Source organism: Polyodon spathula, chromosome 4 (assembly GCF_017654505.1).
Source record: "Polyodon spathula isolate WHYD16114869_AA chromosome 4, ASM1765450v1, whole genome shotgun sequence".
Taxonomy (NCBI): Eukaryota; Metazoa; Chordata; class Actinopteri; order Acipenseriformes; family Polyodontidae; genus Polyodon; species Polyodon spathula.
Window position 1 is genome coordinate 24,038,788 of NC_054537.1, and position 22,252 is coordinate 24,061,039.

General features: G+C 39.3%; 1 protein-coding gene across 1 annotated transcript in view; it reads right to left on the reverse strand.

The window, feature by feature from the left end:
* Nucleotides 1-1,863: 1,863 nt before the first annotated feature.
* The window catches only part of LOC121314341 (brefeldin A-inhibited guanine nucleotide-exchange protein 1), a 76,297-nt gene continuing 55,908 nt past the window's right edge, over nt 1,864-22,252 (reverse strand). The window contains exons 29-39 of the mRNA XM_041247480.1: nt 21,503-21,633; nt 21,254-21,383; nt 20,178-20,313; nt 19,954-20,092; nt 15,884-15,956; nt 12,991-13,150; nt 12,762-12,901; nt 12,205-12,373; nt 11,892-12,030; nt 5,272-5,389; nt 1,864-4,737 (exon numbers count right to left, since the gene is read on the reverse strand). Coding sequence (XP_041103414.1) covers nt 4,573-4,737; nt 5,272-5,389; nt 11,892-12,030; nt 12,205-12,373; nt 12,762-12,901; nt 12,991-13,150; nt 15,884-15,956; nt 19,954-20,092; nt 20,178-20,313; nt 21,254-21,383; nt 21,503-21,633 — 1,500 coding nt within the window. The 3' untranslated portion in view covers nt 1,864-4,572. The remainder of the gene's footprint in view (nt 4,738-5,271; nt 5,390-11,891; nt 12,031-12,204; nt 12,374-12,761; nt 12,902-12,990; nt 13,151-15,883; nt 15,957-19,953; nt 20,093-20,177; nt 20,314-21,253; nt 21,384-21,502; nt 21,634-22,252) is intronic.

Consider the following 22,252-nt stretch of genomic DNA (forward strand, 5'->3'; position numbering starts at 1 on the left):
TTCTAAAAAAAAAAAAAAAAAAAAAAAAAAAAAAAAGCAAAGCTGGTATATTCATCTCTCAGAGAAACGGATAACGACATAGAACATTTGTACAGCACTGAAACACTACATTTAAAAAAAAAAAAACAACTGCACTGCTGAATCTCGTCTTCTTTAACATAACCATCACAAGGGCATCTATGTATTATAAAAAATAATAGATGGGCCTCTTCAGTGAGTTACAGGTAAATAATTCCATCATCTCAGGTTTCTGACAACATGCCCCACATGTCATCAGTTCCAATCCAGTTTTAAATAACTTTAGCATAACTGAGGCAGAAGTGTTAAAGGGACTAGGAGCTCTTAAAATAAACAAATCCCCTGGGCCGGATGAGATCCTCCCAATAGTACTCAAAGAAATGAAAGAAGTAATTTACAAACCGCTAACCAAGATCATGCAGCAGTCTCTTGACACAGGGGTGGTACCGACAGACTGGAAAATTGCAAACGTAATACCGATCCACAAAAAGGGAAACAAAACTGAACCAGGTAACTACAGACCAGTAAGCCTGACTTCTATTATATGCAAACTTATGGAAACTATAATAAGATCCAAAATGGAAAATTACCTATATGGTAACAGGGTCCTGGGAGACAGTCAACATGGTTTTAGGAAAGGGAGATCGTGTCTAACTAACTTGCTTGATTTTTTTGAGGATGCAACATCGATAATGGATAATTGCAAAGCATATGACATGGTTTATTTAGATTTCCAGAAAGCTTTTGACAAAGTCCCGCACAAAAGATTAATTCTCAAACTGAATGCAGTTGGGATTCAAGGAAACACATGTACATGTAGGGAGTGGTTAACATGTAGAAAACAGAAAGTACTGATTAGAGGAAAAACCTCAGAATGGAGTGTGGTAACCAGCGGTGTACCACAGGGATCAGTATTAGGTCCTCTGCTATTCCTAATCTACATTAATGATTTAGATTCTGGTATAGTAAGCAAACTTGTTAAATTTGCAGACGACACAAAAGTAGGAGGAGTGGCAAACACTGTTGCAGCAGCAAAGGTCATTCAAAATGATCTAGACAAGATTCAGAACTGGGCAGACACATGGCAAATGACATTTAATAGAGAAAAGTGTAAGGTACTGCACGCAGGAAATAAAAATGTACATTATAAATATCATATGGGAGATATTGAAATTGGAGAAGGAATCTATGAAAAACACCTAGGAGTTTTTGTTGACTCAGAAATGTCTTCATCTAGACAATGTGGGGAAGCTATAAAAAAGGCTAACAAGATGCTCGGATACATTGTGAAAAGTGTTGAATTTAAATCAAGGGAAGTAATGTTAAAACTGTACAATGCACTAGTAAGACCTCATCTTGAATATTGTGTGCAGTTCTGGTCACCTCGCTATAAAAAAGATATTGCTGCTCTAGAAAGAGTGCAAAGAAGAGCAACCAGAATTATTCCGGGCTTAAAAGGCATGTCATATGCAGACAGGCTAAAAGAATTGTATCTGTTCAGTCTTGAACAAAGACGACTACGTGGCGACCTAATTCAAGCATTCAAAATTCTAAAAGGTATTGACAGTGTCGACCCAAGGGACTTTTTCAGCCTGAAAAAAGAAACAAGGACCAGGGGTCACAAATGGAGTTTAGACAAAGGGGCATTCAGAACAGAAAATAGGAGGCACTTTTTTACACAGAGAATTGTGAGGGTCTGGAATCAACTCCCCACTAATGTTGTTGAAGCTGACACCCTGGGATCCTTCAAGAAGCTGCTTGATGAGATTTTGGGATCAATAAGCTACTAACAACCAAACGAGCAAGATGGGCCGAATGGCCTCCTCTCGTTTGTAAACTTTCTTATGTTCTTATGTTCTTATGAGTTTATAAATTACTCAGCCTAGTCTCATAATTTATAATGTCACAGAAACCCTTGATAGAATTATTTACCTGTAAGCCCATCCATCCATCTATCTATCTATCTATACACCTCATTTTGATTGATTTCGTCATGAAAAAATCAGGTGCAGTGCAGGTTGCCATGTTTTGGTTCACTTCAAGTACAACAAACAACATTAAATTGCCCTAACCCTCCATTAACATTTTCATTTATGCTGATCGAATCTTTTCAATTCACACAATCGTTTGTTAGAAACCAGGTGTGCCCTCACCATTTACGTATAAAGTAATTGGATTGTCCTGACTTTTAAAAGGTAGTTGATACTGTTGCATTGTTTTCACAGGCATCTGAGCAATCCCATGTATAGTACTTTAGATTTTTGGTATCCCCTTGCATTTTGTTTTTTTGCGTAAACCTAGGAGTCCTAGTTTGCAGACATAAATTACTTCTTAATACATGTAACTAGGGCTGAACAGTGGGCAGATTTATGCGAGGGATGCTACAGCAGATTAAAGAAGTTAGTTTGAAGACCTTCCTGCCTTCTAGATTCCCTGGGGTGGGGCAGGGTGGGTAGAGGATTCTAGAGACCTACAGTCAGTTCATGCAAATGGATAAAAAGAGTACAAAAATAAATTCAAATTATTTTATTTGCAACTAATTGATGTAACATAATTTAATCTTAATAAGCTCAAATGGGACTTTAAAGGGCAAAGTGCTCATTCTTTACTGCTCTAAAGTGTTTTAAAAAAAAAATCTTAGAAACAGTGGAACATCACCATCTTTATCAGATCCTTACTGGAAGATAAGATTAACTGAACCAAATGATTCATATTGAACAGGTTTCCTTCAGGTACAATTACTAGATAATAATCTAAATCGGTCATTATAACCCCTCGAACTATACTGACCATTAAAAAGTAATGCACCTAACATTTATACCATGTCTTCATTGAATTAAACTACAATACAGACAAAAATACTATCCCTTAAATGTAAATGTCTGAACCCAGAAATTGTGCTCTGATGGCTTGATTGGGGCAGCTCGAAAACCATTGCTCATTAAACTGTAATGTGTGAAATATCAACTAAAACCTATTCTACATTCAACACCCCCATAGTTTTGACAATCCTTGGTTGTGAAAACTATGGGGAGAAGGGTCAGTGTAGTCTTCTGGTTACAGCAAAGGAGTTGGAATCACCAGGTGACCAATTAGCGAGTCATTCCCATCCTGTAAAATCCCACTGGAAACAAGACTGCCAAATTTCCTATGTAAGCAACTTGCTTTTTTGTGTGTGTTAAAAAAAAAAAAAGTCCACTTAAAAGATCTATAAATACATGTGAAAGTAGACTTGACTGGAATTGCACTGATAAACAGAGTTCAAAAACTTTATTGACCTGTGACCTGATTAGAATGTGCCAGATGATAACCAATATTGTACAGAAAGTTGTACAGATTATTATTTTATTTTTTTTTTTACATAGAAAACTTTACATTGCTGTACCATATACATTTCGTTCATCAGTTTTCTACGTCTGCCGTGACTAGGAATGCTTCAGACCCATTCATATCCGTATTATGCCACCAAAACAGTTCACAGTATTAATAATATATTTTCAATACATTAAATCAACCCCAAGCCAAAAAACAGTTTTCATATATTCAACATTAAAATTTTGTACACATTACAGTGAAACCTACATCAAATATGGAAACAGATTTGTGACAATTCAGGCACACTTCAAATTAGTTTGCAGTGATTTAAATTTCTAGTTTAAAGAGGATCCCCATCAATGGCTCATTTTTCCATTTAAATAAAAGCCTCTACATATCATTTTATGTGGAATTGTTCAAATTTAGTCTCATACCTTTTACATCTTTTACAAATGATCACTTATCCCAAATCCCATTGGGCTACCTGCCTTAGCAATCATAATGGGAAATTAAAATGTTCACAAAATGTAAAATACCCAGTGCATAAGTAAATAAAATCTAGAAGTGCAGCAAATTAGAGAACATAAAATATAGAAATAACATCGTTGCAGGAACAGCTTTCTAGTGTTACCGGTTGTATCTTACAGACCTGCATTTCTGTACAACTACTTTTATGCAACAACTGCTTATGGTTATTTTAGCCATTGTCTGTGGAAAAAAAAAAAAAAAAAAAAAAAAAAAAAAATGAAGTCACTCAAACTAATATTACCATTCATTTTTGATTATTATTGATCATCTGAAATATTTCTTCATTTCGTCCTTTAGACGCATGTAAGATTAGAGAGAAACACATGTCCTTCAAAATACTAGTTCTGAACATTCAGAAGGTTAGAAATGAGTATTCTTTAAATATTTTATTCTTTAGAATATTTATCCAGTTGTACAATGGTTGGTCATTATCCCAGCCACACTGCATTGATCCGTTGACCTTGCTTATGACAGGCTCCATGCTCAGCATGAACCAGAGAAGAGCTTTCAGTGCCATTAATCACCCTGAAAGTTGCAAGGGAATTGAGGACTGCAAGCCAGTATTAAAGTTCAAAGCAGCCATACTACAGGACCCTTTAGCAGGATCGAATTTGCCATACACAAAACCATTTCAGAGCAACCCAGAAATTTAGATAAACACAAACTAGACCTTGAGAGTTAATGCTTCCAGTGAGTGTTCAGTGTTTCCCCTTACTCCTTGCCCTTGCCTTGCTCCTGTTCAGAAGAATGTGATATTTTAAAGACAATCCCAATACGTAGGTAGAACTTGCGGAGAACAGCCCGCAGCTCAGGAATCAGGTCGAACTGCATAATTTCACACAGGAGGGGGTAGTATTTTGAAGCATGAGCCTTGAACTATCAAAGGAAAGAAACACAGACAGACATAAAAACACAGTTCATGTAGATGTCTTCACATTTTAAGTAACAAAATATGTCCCGTTTCATATTTCCCAAATCTATGCCACAAGCCATTTATGAAAATAATTCATAATGAGTAATATAGTCTTGAAATTAACTAATGTCTGTAATGTCTAATTTGAAATGCAAAGGTTAGTTTTCTGGTTTCAATTTTGTCAAAATGAAAAAGAGATGACCTTGACTTCAACCACTTATGTCTGTCACATGCAACATGTCAGCTACTGCAACTTCATTCAACATTGTACCCATTACATTGTGGTGTTTTTGGAATCTGCTGGTACAAATACTGTAGTGTACTTGTAACATCAGCCATTTAGCATATGTTTTATATTTTGGTTTGAGATAACTATCTGTAACAATTATTTCCTGCTGTCAATTTATTTTCCTCTTTAGTCAACATGAGGAAAATCTGCAAAACTAAATTAAATTAGCCGTCTTAACTCATTTATTCAGTTAGCATTCTTTTCTTACCCTGTCATCACTTATTTTTAAAACTTTTGTGAGAAACAGAAGGAGCAGGCTTGTCCAAGCCTCCCTGTGGCTTTCAGATGTCAGCGTCAGGAAATAACTGATGGCCTCACTGCACACACTGCCAAAACAGAACAAGAGCAATCACAACAATGAATATTGCAATATACAAACCTTTCAACTTCTAGTTGGTTAGTCTTAAGACTCAAATGAACCTTGGCTCTGTCAAAAAAAAACACGATAAACTAAATTCACACACCGACAATTGCAACTTCATGAAATGAAAGTCGGTCAATTTCAAAGGTGTGACACACTGTTTATACTTGCACTGACAGGAAATTTTTTGTTACTGCTCATATACAGAAATCACTGGACAAAAGGTGAGCAACACATTTATAAATGGATAAACACAGAACTAAAGATCTTGTTCAACGTGTGCAGTAACTTCTGAATCACAAAATGTGTTAATCCATTATGGTAAAAAAAAAAAAGAAAAATTCTCTCCCATTTCTCCAGTGACTTCAGCATCACCTTATATGACAGAAATATGGTAATGTTCGAAACAGCACGCTGAAAAGGAAATAAAAGTTATACAAATTAAGTAAATAAGTTATTGCTGAAACAAATGTACAAATTAAAAAATACATTAATGAATATTAAGTTTTATTTAATTTTATTTAATATTTTGTGACAATTTTAACCCTCTATGGTACGGTGCATGTTTAAACATACACACTAAAACTTTTTTTGAAAGGCTTAAATAGTAAGTAAGATATAAGAGGACAATGCATGTTGTAAAAAACACATGAAAGGTTAGACCAAACCAGCAGATGGCGCTGTGAACCTCAGGCTATACTTGAAACAACAAAACATCTTGACTTCCTGTTGTGGAGTGGTGCCCACGGAAAACTGAATAGTAAGCTTTAAAAAAAAAAAAAAAAAAATCCTACAGCTATGATGTTGTGCATGTTTTGTTTAATATTTAGGTGCTTAAGATATTGATTGTATTTATTATATTTTGCATAGCTGCTAAATTTGAGTAGAAATGCCTAAATATACCGATGTATTTCTAAACATACACTGTATACATTTGTCTTGTAAGGCTTACAATATCTAATATAAATTAGTAATCCATCTCCTCTTTGTAGGTAGCACATAGGATGGCTGATATAAAGCCCTCTATGTTTTATGGACGTAAACAACAAGCTGCCTGTACTCCTCCAGCTAGTAGTGATCAGGAAAGTGAGGAAAACAGCTCTGATGATGAAACATAGGTGCATAGAGATAGTGAATTGTCAGTTTCTTCTAACAATTTATTATTATTAGCATTACTGTTATTGGTATTGGTAATACTTTATTATTTGTAGCAGTTACGTATTATTATTATTATTATTATTATTATTATTATTATTATTTTGTATTAGTGATGCATTACTACTACTTCTACTAATACTAATAATATGGTAGTAGTACTTATTATCATATGTGTATTTTCTCCAGCCTTAAAAGTAACGTCCAGTTTATTTATTGAATTACAGATTCTAATATATGTGATGCCAGTAAGAATGAAGACATCAGCCTTTCCTCACAGGCACACGTGACCTAGCAAACATAGCATGTGCTCAGTCTCTACAAAATGACAATGAACAACCTTTCACATCCACAGGTCTTACAGCAAGACCAAAAAAAAATCAGCTGTAGATGATGATTTAATACGTGTGAAGTGGCAAGTTAACAGGTCTGTGCCCTTGCTGAGCACTTAGTGGAAGCATATCCAGAAACACATGTTGTAAACATACATTGTATGTTTAAAAATACATGTTCACATTTTGATAATAAAAAAAAAAAACATATCAAATTATATATTGCCAGATTCATGTTTCTGAGACCTAAATCAATAAACATTTATGTTGTAAAAAAAAATCTGTTGTATTTTTTATGATATGTACCATAGAGGGTTAAGGCCAACTACCGCAGATGATGTCTCTTCTCTTCACTTGCAGTTCTAAGATGTGAAATCCTCCATTGTCCATTTCCTGTGTTAAAGAACACGATCGATACTGTATGTTGCTTTAACATCTTCTAATGCATTATTTATAATGCTGACAGAAGGCTTAGCTGCAAAGCTTGTAAGTCTGCTCTCTACCTGGGAATTGAACCCTTTACTCTCATCTGCCCTTACTCTCTTTTAATAGTTAACTGGGCCATCTGCTTTCATTTCTTCAGAGGTGTCTCAATATGCTGCTTCAGACACTAAATACACCGTTCATATTACATTTAAAATTGTCTGAATCTGTTAGATTTGTCAAGTATGTTCAAGCTATTGTCATGGCAATGTTATTAAAAAGGTACAAGGTACTGTAGTTACAGATTACATGACCATAGGGCTGTGTTCAGTGGTTCGTTTGCTTGCCAGGAATTCTGAAGGTAGTTCTAAACCTTTGAAGGTTTGTCAGGCAGCAGTCACTCTGTGTCAGATTTTCTTTTTCTCTTGTTAAACGGAAACTGTTTGACAATCTTTGAATACTAAATCACACACTAAATGTCACTCACATGGAAAATCCGAACTTTTGATTTGTATAATGGCCATTACTTAAACAAAAGTTGTTGTATTAAAAAAAAAACACGGATCAAATCGTTGATCGCAGCAGCTCTTTTGGCACTCCCACCCTGCATTGGAGCAGACCATTAAAGCAGGGGGGGAGGGGGGGGGGGGGGGGGGGGTACGTATAGCAGCTGCATTGCTTCAGTAAAATATGTACTGAATGCCTAGTGTACAAGATGTTATAAGAGAAGTGTTATGGTAGAATAAGTATAACACATAAAACATACGCTAACACTAATAATTTTGATAAAAGAGCACCGGTGTAACACCCCCTCTACGTTATCCAGAGGCAGAACTTTCTTTTCTTCATTCTCCATCTCCACAGCCAAGCGTCAAAATATAGCATAATACTAAGTAAAATTTTTGACAGAAATGTCTCAAAAACCCTCTTCTGTTGGGGATTTTTTTGTAATGAAAAAATTCACTTTAGCACCCCCTAAAACAAAAGGGGGTGCTAACAAAGACTGGGCAGCTGGTGTAGTCTCCCTACAGTCACTAAATAGGACTACTACACTGTGGTGATAGGGTTGTGGATTTCTCTATGTCATCCCACAAGACCACAAATGTATATAACAAGTGCTAAAAAGTACATTCTAATTTAGCTTTATGTTGAACATACAGACATACTAAACTCTGTGAACTGAAAGATGCCTTCTCTCTTCCAGACCGAGGGAGCGTTGTGACAATACCCAGAGTCTTCTACTTCTTGATAATAGAAAAAATAGTTGAAATTGGGATACACAAATGCTTGGAAATCTTCTTGTATCCTTCTCCAGCTTTATGACAATAAATAATTTTCTGCCCCAGGTCTTCAGGTAGCTCTTTACTTTTTCCCATACTGACTTATTGGTAATGACAGCAATCGTCCTATGCCTAACCCTTTTATACTCTCTAAGAATGTTAACCTACAATCCAGCATTTTCTAGACTTTTCTAGAATTAGGTTCTGCATTAGCATATTGAAATTTCTAACACACTATAAACAACACTATCATAGAATCAAAGGATATGAAAAAAATCACTGAAATAATTATAGAAATCTATTTCTTGTAACTTTTTTTCCACATCCACAAAAGCAAAACATTTGCCATAAAAGATTTTTCCTATAATTATTTGTTTTCAAGAAATTATACATTTTCATTCGGGTATGTAAACTTTTGACTACAAATGTATATGAGGGAGTATCACAGGTAGCTTCAAATATGTGTATTTTTTATTTTTATTGAAATTATAAAAAACATGATTACTGTTTTATATAACATATGTTTTAATTACATGTGAATGTTTTATTTCATTTATATGGTTGACCTGTAAAATAACAGGATTTTCAATCAAAGATAAACTGGTAGCTACGATGACATCCCCAGTAAATTACATCCCTAATGTCCCAGTGCACTGAAAGACAAATGCAACTCTTCTCCTACTGTTCTTCGTATGGGAGAAGTTAGACAACAAGCAGTGGAAGGGTTGAAGAGCATAGACAGCAGCGCTTACCAGGCAAACTGAAACTCTGGTGCTTTCAGTTTGGTCTATTGCCAAGACTGCTGTGGCCACTGACTGTGTATGAGGTTTCCTTGACGACAGTTGAGAAGCTAGAAGCTTTAATCAGTTCATACGTCAGGATATGGTTGGGAGTTCCACGCTGCCTCAGCAGAGTGGGACTTTATGGTAAAGGAATACTGCAGCTACCAATCTCTGCTCTGACCGAGGAGTTTAAGCGTGCCAAAGTCCAACTGGAAATGACATTAGTAGATTCTCGCGACAAATGCGTAAGGGAGGCAGCACCTGTGTTGAAAACTGGAAGAAAATGGACGGCAAAGAAAGCTGTGGAAGATGCTAAGGCTGCCCTTCGAATCAGAGATATTATGGGGCAAGTTCAGCATGGAAAAGGAGGTTTTGGTCTCAGTTCAGCTCCTCCTACATGGCACAAGACAATCCCAGCTCAACGGAGGAAGCTGGTAGTCAATGAGGTGCAAAAGCAGGAGGAGAGGATCAGGTGTGTAAAGGCCATTTCGCAGGCGAAGCAGGGAGAATGGATTGAGATGGGAGAGTGTGGAACAACACAAGATCTGCTGGCAAAACCTATGGACAATGGAACAGAACAGGATCAGTTTCCTCATCAGATCAGCATATGATGTTCTCCCATCACCACAGAACCTAAACCACTGGGTGAGTGAGGATCCCTCATGTCCTCTGTGTTCCTCACCTGCAACATTAAGACACATTTTGACAGGATGTAAGGTGGGTCTTAGCCAAGGACGGTTTACTTGGCGCCATGACCAGGTGCTGCGGTGTTTGGCCTTAGCATTAGAAGACAAGCGTAACCTGACCAATAAGTTGCCACCAGTTCCATCAAAGCATTACACACAAAAGAAAATATTCCTCCGTCCAGGAGAGCAACCACCAAGAAAAGGTGTTAAAACCAAGCCTTGCCCAGGACAACTGGAAGCTGCTGGCAGATATTGGTCAACGGCTTATTTTTCCACCTGAGATTTCCACCACTAACCTTCGACCAGACATTGTCTTGTGGTATGGATCAGCACGCCTTGCTCATCTGGTAGAGTTAACAGTGCCATGGGAAGATGCTGTGGATGAGGCGTATGAGAGGAAGAAACTTCGGTATGCTCAACTAGCTGCTGAAGCGGAACAGCGAGGATGGAGAGTCCGAGTTTACCCAGTGGAGGTGGGTTGTCGAGGATTTGTGGCACACTCTACAACCCGGCATCTCAGAGACGTCGGGTTTAGTGGCCAAGAGTTGCGTCGCACAGTGAAGAACTTCTCTGAAGCAGTAGAAAGTAGCAGCAACTGGCTGTGGTTGAGATGGAAAGATTCTGGATGGGGATTTCAAGCACAATAGAAAGAAAGCAATGCTGATGTACAGGTAAGTAAGCTGGGCTGAGCTGAGTGGGGGATGGAGGGGGGTGACACTGGGACGCCAGAATCACTGTTGAGCCCTCTTGAGGTGTCGTGGGCTAGTCAAGGAAACACCGAGGATGGAAGGTGCCCACTTGAAGACCCCAGAGATGTACCCTACTTAGCTCAATCGAGATGGTTGTCATGCTGATGCGCTGGGGAGACCACATTGGGTTGATCCCCGGAGCCAGCATCGCAGCCGTTGTGTGTGCTGATGCGCTGGGGAGGCAAAATGAGCTGATCCCTGGAGCCAGCATTACACTTCAGCAATCAACACCAGACAGAAGTATATCTACATCATCAGATGGAAAACAATGCAAATGAATAGAGATGCAGATGGATCACGTTAGTTTTCTGCAAAGCTACGTCTCAGTTGGTGCTTATCTTGGCGAGAGCTGAGTTCAAATCAGCACAAAGTTGAACATCTACTCTCATGTAATGGAAATCAAATCTATGAATCATCTTTCATTTTATAAGACAGTAGCTTTCTTCCACCTAAACTTCTAGTTGTGTAGACAACAGTTTAAAATTTGGGAATGTGTACAGTTAAAAACATACACACATACATACACACACACACACTATTAAGTCCCTTAATGCAAGCTATTGCATCTTATGTACATACAGTGGTTTGGTCAAGTTGTCTGTTATGCATTAAATATGTCATCTATATGCATCACCTGACCAGAAAAGACTGGGTTGTTTATTTACATTTAAATTCAAATCAATTTCAGGCTTAATTTTGGTCAATGTCAGCCTTTATTCTTTTCTGTTCTGGCCAATTCTATGTTGCAGTTTGGACAATTCTGAATACTGGTTGTCCTGAAAGTTATATGCTCTTAATTAAGTAAACAAAAAAGTAAGCCGTCTCGCCATGAAATCTTTTTTTTTTTTTTTTTTTTTTTTTTTTAATAATGCTTAGCTCATAAAGTATATGCTGTTTGGGTGGATAGCACCACTGAATCCTACTTTACAAGGATGCAAAAACTTACAATGACGTCATTTTATTTATTTATTGTTTGCAGTATGTTTACTACTAAATAAATCAGGAGATAGAGCACTGTGGTTTATTTGTTTTCTAAGTAGGCCCCAAGGGCTCATCTTACTTGAGCAGCCGCTGCTGCACCTCCTCCCAGGCATCGCTGCGGTTGTTGTCTGTATACATGCGGAAAAGAATGCGCAGGACACATGCCAAGCTGCTGGTCTCTTGTTTCAACAGGTTGGGCTTCGATTTCCCTTTAAAACCTGTAGTTTATAAACAGCACAATTAGTAGGTGGATAATAAACATACACTGTCAAGTCTGATGACCTATCTACACAGTGAATTCTGCCTTGTTATAATATGGTCCAGTATAGTATTTGCTCAAAACTCTCTAGAAGGGAGCATGCATGCATGCACAATGAGTTTTGATAACCCACCTGCTTTCCAGAGTGCAGTTCTCTGCTCATTGCTGGAATTGAACACCTTGGCGAATCGGTGTGATTCCAGCAGGCAGTCCAGCAGTTTAAAGAGCTGGTGAGAAGTGAGATAGTGATACATTCCCTGATCTTGGGTTTCAATGTGAACTTCGGCATCTACAGTATCTCGCTGTGTAAGAAAAAAAAGTCTTGCTTTAATTTTTATGACAGTGACACATTCCCCAATACAGCTGTAAATACAAAAGGAATCTTGAAACAGTCACTGAAGCCACCAAGGCCTACACACAGTAGACACATATGTGACACAGGTACATATATACAGGTTGCTCCATATATACTGATTCCGACACTCCCAAATTACATGTTAAACTTGTGTACGTACACCTCACTCACAATGACATTACAGTAAAAAGCTTTCTGTTGTACATAAAAAAAATAAAACTGATGGCAAGATTTAAGAAAAAATAAATAAAACATTATAGATCATGTGACAAGACCCCGAAAGTGCGAGGCCTAGGATCACTCAATTTTTTTTATTTTTTATTTTCCCCCAATACCTGAGCAGCTGCCAAGTTTTCAGCATCTTCCTTCTTACTTGTTGCTGGAAAGAATACGATGTTGTCGATGGTGTGAATTAGCTCAAGCTGGACTACGCATTTAATAAGCAATGCAGCGAACAACTTCTGTTCCTGAACTTCTGAAAAAAGCATTACCAAAAGGCAAATTAACAACAACAACATACCACTTTATTTTTCAGCTTTTGTCACATTATTGATCAGTACTTACTTGAAGGGGTTCTGCTTTTGCTTGTCTCCTCATAAACCCCAGACCCCACACTGAACTGGCTTGGTCGTCGATTCTCTAAGGAAATCTTCTCAACGCTGCTTATAGACTGCTGATCCTCAGAACGAACATGCAAGTCAACTGATTTCTGTGATAAGGAATCCTTAACAAACACAAATAACAACATTAAAGGTCTCTTTAAAGAGTATCATTGAGTCAACAGTACCCCCTTTACACGAGCCACTTTTAAGCCATCTTTGAAGCGACTTAAGTCTAATATACAGTGACTTGCAAAAGTATTCAGACCCCTGACCAATTCTCTCATATTACCGAATTACAAATGGTACATTGAAATTTCTTTCTGTTTGATATTTTATTTTTAAACACTGAAACTTAGAATCAATTATTGTAAGGTGACATTGGTTTTATGTTGGGAAATATTTTTAAGAAAAATAAAAAACTGAAATATCTTGCTTGCATAAGTATTCAACCCCTGTGCTGTGGAAGCTCTCAGTTTGCACCAATGAAAGAAATTGCCCTAACGAGGACACAATTACCTTACCAATGGCCTCCACCTGTGAACCATTAAAGTTGCTGTCACATTTTCTGCATAAAAACCCCACTGTTGAAGGATCATTGGTAAGGCTGTGAATCTGAAGGAAAATGAAGACCAAAGAGCATTCTACAGAAGTTAGAGATAAAGTAATACAAATGCATAGATTAGGGAAAGGGTACAAAAGTTTGGAGTTTGCCAGAAAGCATGAGAGTGATCCTGCTGTGATGTGGGAAAAGGCTTTATGGTCAGATGAGACCAAGATAGAGTTTTTTGGCCAAAACTCAAAGCGCTATGTGTGGCGCAAACCTAACACTGCCCATGCCTCAAGACACACCATCCCTACAGTGAAGTATGGTGGTGGCAGCATCATGCTGTGGGGATGCTTCTCATCAGCAGGGACTGGGCATCTTGTTACAATTGAAGGAAGAATGGATGGAGCAAAATACAGGAAAATACCGCAAGAGAATCTGCTTCAGTCCGCTAAAAAACTGAAGCTTGGGAGGAAATTCACCTTTCAGCAGGACAATGATCCCAAGCACAAGGCCAAAGCAACATTGGAGTGGCTCAAGAACAAAAAGGTGAATGTCCTACAGTGGCCCAGTCAAAGTCCTGATCTCAATCCCATTGAGAATCTGTGGCACTATTTGAAAATTGCGGTCCACAAGCGTCATCCAACCAACCTGAACAACCTGGAGCAAATCTGCCAAAAAGAATGGGCCAAAATCACTCCGACACTGTGTGCAAAGCTGGTACATACTTACCCCAAAAGACTTAAAGCTGTTATTGCAGTGAAAGGTGGCTCTACCAAATATTAATGTGTGGGGGTTGAATACTTATGCAAGCAATATATTTCAGTTTTTTATTTTTCTTAAAAATATTTCCCAACATAAAACCAATGTCACCTTACAATAATTGATTTTGAGTTTAAGTGTTTAAAAATAAAATATCAAACAGAATGAAATTTCAATGTACCATTTGTAATTCAGTAATATGAGAGAATTGGTCAGGGGTCTGAATACTTTTGCAAGGCACTATAGATATCTAGTTCTAAGACGGCTTTGGTCTGTTTTTTGCTCCACTGTGAACACATCGGTCCCAGAGCCGGCTCACGTTTGCTATGTACACTCGAGGGCAGCGCCACCATTGTCTGTGTCAAACAGGCACAGACAACAGTAACACAAAGTTTTGATTGTTACTTCGACAACAAAACCAAAATATATATTTGACCAAACACTGAAAAAGGCAGGGAATTCTAAAATACAAAATAAAATACCTTTATATATTTGTGGTATAATTTGCAAAGACATTTAAACTTATATCATTTATGTGGGATAAATGTGAAACACGTCTAGTTGCCACAAAGCATTTATTCTCAGAAACATAGCCCGTGATCATATTTTGATACGTATCATTATGAGGAAATGGTCGGTTTTGTGGGTACCTCTATCTAGAATAAAAAAAAAAAAAAAAAAAAAAAGTTTCCTTCATGGTGCCCAACAGTCCTTTGTTTAAAAGTAATGTGCTTTTAGACGTAACATAGCACTTGTTTATATGCATCAGGGCATTAACAATTACACAATTTGAAAAACAAAGCAGCAAGCTTGTGGAAGTTTAATCAATTAAATTGTAAGTGCCATGATGTATATACACAGTCGCAGACAAAAGTATTGGAACCCTACACTTAATATAAGATCATTCAAGAAGACATGTTAATACAAGCATTTACTGAACATTAGGTACCAATTAATTACAAAGACCAAAAAGCACTAAAGCAATTTCAAATATTTGTTCATGACAAAAGTATTGGCGCCTTTACATTAAAAGTCTGTAAAAATGTAACAGAACTAATAAAAAAAATATATTCATTGAAAACCATTACACAGTAACTAAGCTGCATTATGAAGTCAATAGCCAGTAATTATTTCCAACATGTGTTGAAGAAGAACTTTTTGGTAACAAGGATGATTGTCAAGACAAAGGAGTTGGATTCACGTTTGAGAAAAGCACTCATAGCAAACTGCAACAAATGGAAATGATTACAGAACAGTATCAAAGAAATACGGAATACCAAAATCCACAAATCAAGTGCCACAGAATACATTTTGTAAAATATTAAAATTATTTAGGTTATATTCTATTCTAAGGTTATGTTCTAATTATTTAAATTATGATATTTAGAGTCACCAATTGATACATTTCACTAGCATAAAGAGACACATGCATAAATCCATAATTAAGGTTAGACTGACAACCAAATAAATATGGAACACTGGGGTGCTTAAGCAAAAGCTGAGCCGTCACCGCATTTTAGCCACCCTGCCAAAGTTACTGCTAACATACCAGCTGTTTGTCTGGAACATCTGCCTGTAAAACAGGCTCACTCTCTGTTCCTGCAGGTCTCCATGACAGCAACCTTTAAATAAAAGATAAATACCATTTAACTGCAGCAGCTACAATACAGTATCTATATATATATATATATATATATATATATATATATATATATATATATATATATAAAAACATAACAGAACAGCCTTTAATTGGTATAGCATTTAAAAATACTTCAAAAAAACAGTTGCAGGTATTGCAAAACAATATTCTTGACCTGCCCCAGAGTACGAGAGAGAGAGAGAGAGAGAGAGAGAGAGAATATATTGGTCACGGTAGTACTCTGGGGCAGGTCAAGAATATTGTTTTGCGAGAGAGAGGCCAATTGGCAAGAACCAGAACTCATCCACTGTTCCCTGAAAAGCAAACAGCAGGTAGTCTGCTGGTTTTATGGGGATGTGGAAATGGCCATCTTTGAGGCCCACCGTGATGAATCAGTCGCCTGGCCAAATAGACTACAACAGCTGTTGCATCGTCAACATTTTGAACCTCTGACTCAGATACAAGTTGAACCATCTGAGGTCAAGGATTGGTCTGAGGCCACCATCCCGCACGGGCACTAGGAAGTACCTGAAGGGGGTCTAACATGCGAACAGCCTGTTTTAGCAGCAGAGCTGCTACCACCTGAGACACCACAGCAGTGTCCTGTGGGTCCATGACTAATATTACAGTCACCCATCGAAAGGGAGAGGGACCATGCTTGAACTGCAGTGAGTAGCCGGTCTGAAAAGTAGTAAGCACCCAGACGTCCGTGGTGAACTGATGCCAAAACTCCAGATGGCTCCCTGAAAAGGGGCCGTGGGCCTGTGGCAGCAAACTCCAAGGGCTGCTGCATGGCTTGTGACTTGGCATGAGGCTTCTGTCTCTGCACCGGGCTGCGTAACCTATTAAAGCCTCTGCGGCGAGCAGCCACGGGCCGGTTCGGAACACTACCTTTGGCAGCAGGAGCAGCCGTCAGCGGGCAGTCCTCCACAACATGAAGCATTGTCTGATTCTACCCACATGAGCAGAGTGGGCTGTCTACAAGGCCCCAGTCATAAAGACACACCGCACACCGACTGTGACCAGTACGATAACGATTGAGTAAAGTCCAATCTTAGCGTGGCAGGTCAAAGCCGGGTGGGCGGTCTGTTGGGTCGGCAATGAGGAATTGGTTGCGAGTGTCGCTCTGGAACCACTCCTCTTGCCACTGGGTTGTTGATGACCAATCAGGGTCAGGAAGTGACAGCCAGACTGGACATCTAGATTCCAGACGCACCTTTGGTGGATGGAGGATAAAGTCATGCAATGGTAGTGCCGGGTTATCCTGGATCTTGTTGACGATTTTGACAACTGCTTCCTTGCGCCGAATGGAGGTGTGATGTTGCTCAGCACCGGTAACCACTGGACCGGAGTTCAGCGAAAAGTGCCGGAGATGGTCCACATTGCAGAGTTCAGCTGAGTGTCAATTTTCTTTGCATGCGAACTGCGACACCAGACTGTGGCACAGTACTCAGCTGTTGAGTAGCAGAGAGCAAGGGCTGTGGACCGGAGGACCGGTGTTCGTGCTCCCCATGATATGTCGGCCAACATACTCAGCAAGTTGTTTCGTGCGCGGACTTTCGCGGCTGTCTTTATCAGGTGGTCGTGGAATGTCAGTGAACGATCCAGGGTAACAATGAGGTAAATTGGGCTGTGATCGCACTTAAGCCGTATACCATCTAGGACTACATTCAGTTCCCGTGAAGCACTTGCATTGTGCAGATGAAAAACTGCTGATACAATTTTTGTGATGCTTGGTTGGAGTCGCCACTTTTTGCAGTAGTCGGATAATATCGCCATATCGATGTTGAGACAGTCTTCCAGTTCTTCGAAAGCTTGGGCTTGAGTGGCACAGCAGATGTCGTCCGCATACATGAACTTGCTAGATCTTGTACGAGGAAGGTCCGAGACATACACATTGAAGAGAGTGGTTGCGAGAACAGATCCTTGTGGGAGACTGTTCTGCTGAATCCGCCACCTGCTCACTTCTTCACCCATGTGTACTCGTATCCTCCGGTCTCGCAGCAGGAACTCCACGACATCTGGAACCCAAGCTGGCAAGGATTTTGCCAGCTTTAACAAGAGGCCTGTGCGCCAGACAGTGTCGTACGCTGCAGTTAAATCCAAGAAAACGGCGCCGGTTTTAAACTTCATCGAAAACGGCTTCCAGCGGAAGGTAGCTAGAGCCAGGACTTGATCAAATGTACTACTTCCTGCTTTGAAACCTGCTTGTTCAATTGGGTGGATCCGCTCAACATCTGGGGTGATGCGTTTAAGGATCACCCGCTCCAGGACCTTGTAGCATACTGAAAGTAATTGTCCTTAACCAGTTTCAGGATAGCGATGACTTTTGAGCATCGCCAAACTTGTGGCATGTGGTGCTCTGACAGGACACACGTTAGAAACCCAGCCAGCCATGACCTTACCCGTGGTCCTAAATGCTTCAGGAATTCTGGGGGGATGTTGTCATAGCCCAAGGCGGTTCCAGATTTCATTCTGTTCAGAGCTTCTGTGACCTGACCACTATTCCTTTGGTGGAGTTGGCGCCACTCGTCTCTTACATGTCTCTTCCATTGCTTCGAGAGGTGCTTTGCCAACCTCTATCGAGCGAGTGGCCACCTGGTTTGCCGTCACTCCTGGGCAGCTACATGAAGGAGGTTTCTGGGATGTCCATGCCTTCCTGCTTGAGTGGGTGAAATCGAGGTTACTTGTCGATTCCTCCCAGCGCACTGTTCTGGCTGCATCCAATGATTCCAGCAGTTGGTCCGCAATCTCTGGTTCTCCTGAATCTTCGTACTCTTTCAACAGAGTGCACATTCATCGTCCAGGCACAGGATGTACAACGGTCTTCGGCCTCTTGGAACTGATGAAGTTGCTGCTTTGAAGATTGCTTGATGGAAGTGGTTGTATGCCTCTTCAACCGGAATGATGCGAAGTGGAATCGTTGGAATGCTGCGGTCAGCTATCTCACTAAACTTCTCCCAGTCTGCCTTTCTGAAGTTCCAACGAAGCTTGTTTGAGCTGCGGATTGTTGGTAGGCGCAGACCAATATGTATCAGTGATGGTCTGTGCTGGGAATGTGGAAAGTCACTGAGGATTGTTCTGGCAATAGGTTGGGAGCGACCATTCATAGTGCTCGCCCAACATAAGTCCAGTGAGTAGTCTTTGGACCAGCGGGCTGAGTGGAAGGAACCTGGTTGTTTTGGGTCGTATGACAGGATAATGTCGTTTCTGGCGGCCCATGTAACAAGGCTGTCACTGTCACTGGATACATCCTCATATCCCCAGTCTGAATGGTGGCTGTTGAAATCCCCCACGTAGATAGTGAGGTGACGAAGCACCGGTAGAACTTGACTGTCCCAGTTGGCACTCGGAGGCTTTAAACATTAGCAATTTTAAAACCTCCGACTTCGATGACGTCGCAAAAATTGGTCGACGAAATGAACCGAGCATCGGCGACGTCGCTGCAGACGTACGTTGCACGGCCGTGCTTTGGGTGGGTTGCATGACACAGCAGGTCAAAGCCGTCAATGGCATAGCGACCAGCCTCTTCAACCGCAATGTGCGTCTCTTGTAGACAGACAATGTCAATCTTGAGCTGATGGGCAAGACTGCTTGCTGATCAGGGTACGCTTGGCTGGTGATAAGCCTTCGACGTTGAGTTGAAAAATTCGGAGTGCGAATCCAACGGCTTGAAAGTCTGAGGATCCTGCCACGTTGTGGCTTACATGTCGCAAGTGACCGGGATCCATGAAAAACTGACTGGATTTAGTCAGCAGGGTTGGATCAATTAGCAGTACCAAGGTAGCGGTGAGCTGAGCCTAAAAAAAAAACAAAATTGGCTATTCCAAATTGGGAGAAAGAATTATACAAAAACAATTGGCGACTACTACATTTAAAAAATAAAAAAAAAGTTTATTCAAATTATAATAATTTAATACCAATAAAGGTGGTGGTAAAAAATCGATGTGGTAAATATACAGGTATTTATATCTTACGCATGGGGAATTGTCGTTTTAAAGATGTCCAGCATACAGTTGCATGTCTTGTCCCAGATTTCCAACGTGAACTTTTCTCCATTTAAAATGACAACATTCTCCAGACAGTTTGTTCCAGATCTAGCAAGCTGCTCATTGTCTGGAATTAGAAAGCACAGATATATAAACCTGACCAGGCACCGTATTCCATTTAACAACAAAACGCCACTGGAGTCACATTATACCTTGCTGTACACACCAGTACAACTGGGAGAAGATTTCATCTAAGAGAACATTGTTCAGTGCCTCGAAATACTGAGTGAACACGTCACAGATGGCATAAAGTGCATGGTTACAGGTTGTTGTCATCCACTCAGCTTTCTAAAAAGATTTAAAAAAAAAAGTGTTTATTATTATTATTATTATTATTATTATTATTATTATTATTATTATTATTATTAACAACAAGACTTCCACTTATTGTACAGTACAATTTCAGTATTGAAACTCACTCTGGTTATGACACTGCCTACAGTCAGACACACCGTCAGATTCCCAGCAGGGCACAGATATGTTTAAATAATACACCCACCCCTCATTATATCACCCCTCGCTATACTGCGGATTCAGATATATCGCGGTCCTGGAGTTGGCTCCCCCATTTTACTGTCTAATTGTGCGTGCCTTAGCTGCAATATACGTAGGTACTTATTGTTCGTTTTATTTTGTACTGCACATCGCAAACAAGAATATACAAAACAATTAAAAACAAAGCATTAATATTGTACTGCTATCATACACACACGCATTGCACAATAACACAAAGCAAATTAAATACCTACTTGCTGAAGCGGGTTTTATTTTAGCCAGCGAGGTGCTCACTTGTGGTCACAGAAGTCTGAATTTGATGAGAAGCAATTACTCTCTGCTGTATGAATTAAAACAGGGTGCTGCTTTTTATATGAAAAATGAGAAAAAGTGGGTTGCGTAGAGGACTTATACTGGACCCTGACGCCCCCGATAAAATGAGGGAGTGGCTACACAGTATTTGTTAGCCTATTTTTTTTCTCTGGGTCTCTCGCTATATTGCAGCCCTCGATATATAGCGGATTTATATTGGACCTCGACACCCGCGCTATATTGAGTGGGTGCTGTATTTTGATAATAAAAAGTAAAACTATTGTTATTTAAATGGACTGTGCCGCAGCCCAATGCACAAGACATACTTCAAGTTATTAATTCGGAGAACAGTGAGTTAAACCAGTTGAACAATAAAATGGTTCACAGAAACCCAATCAGATTTCTTATACTGTTCACATACCTCAGTCTGCTGCTCTGGAAGCTTCATGTTATCAAAGATCCTGAAGACAATTCTAAACAGATCTTGCCACCAATGTTTTTCGTAGGTGTGACCGTAAGTCTTCATTATTTCAAACATTACAGTCAGTCCTCTATAAAAAAGGAAACAAATCGAATGTTGTAGTTAACCGGTAAATGCATTTGTCAAGTACTGTATTCTACAGAAATACAAGACATGATTCATACAGACATTAGAAACACCTATTCTTACCTGGTTCTTACATCTAGCTTGCATCTATTGATAATACAGGAAAGCTCAAACAGAATGGGAAACCACCCTCTCACCCACACTCTGTCCTCAGGGGCCACATTCATATCATCACTGGTGTAATCTTTGAATGCCTGATGGTAGAAATACAATTAGATAGGTAAAGCAAAAATGCTAGTCTTTTTATTTATTTATTTATTTATTTTACTCGCTGTCATTAAATTGCTTTATAAAGATATTTTAAAACAGTGTCTGATGATAGGATTGATGTGTACCATAAAAACTGTATGAATTCAACAAGAAGAAATTGATTTAATGGTGAAAAATGTGGAAGAACACAGCACAGAGTCATCTATCTCACATATTCATCTTTATCATATTCCAGAATTTTCCTTTCTTTAAGGACTAGGGATGGGTTAGGGCTAGCGACAGATTAGTATTCTTATTGCTATATAAAGTTATTAGATGGAGAAGGAGGGGAGCCGACAGCAGAAACCCTTTTATTCTTACTGTTCTGGGAACACAGAAGAAAACTGGATATCTGGGCGTTCACATAAAGAGGGCAGCTTGGATAACAGGGGTTCAACCGTTCAAATGAAGTTACACAAAATGCCATATTCCTTCGAATTTAAGACACACACCACATTTCCCACCCTCAATTTGAAGAAAAAATAAACCATCAAATGAAGATGCATTTACAAAAAAGATACAACCTCAATTATGCATATAAGGGCCATTTATACAAATGAATAC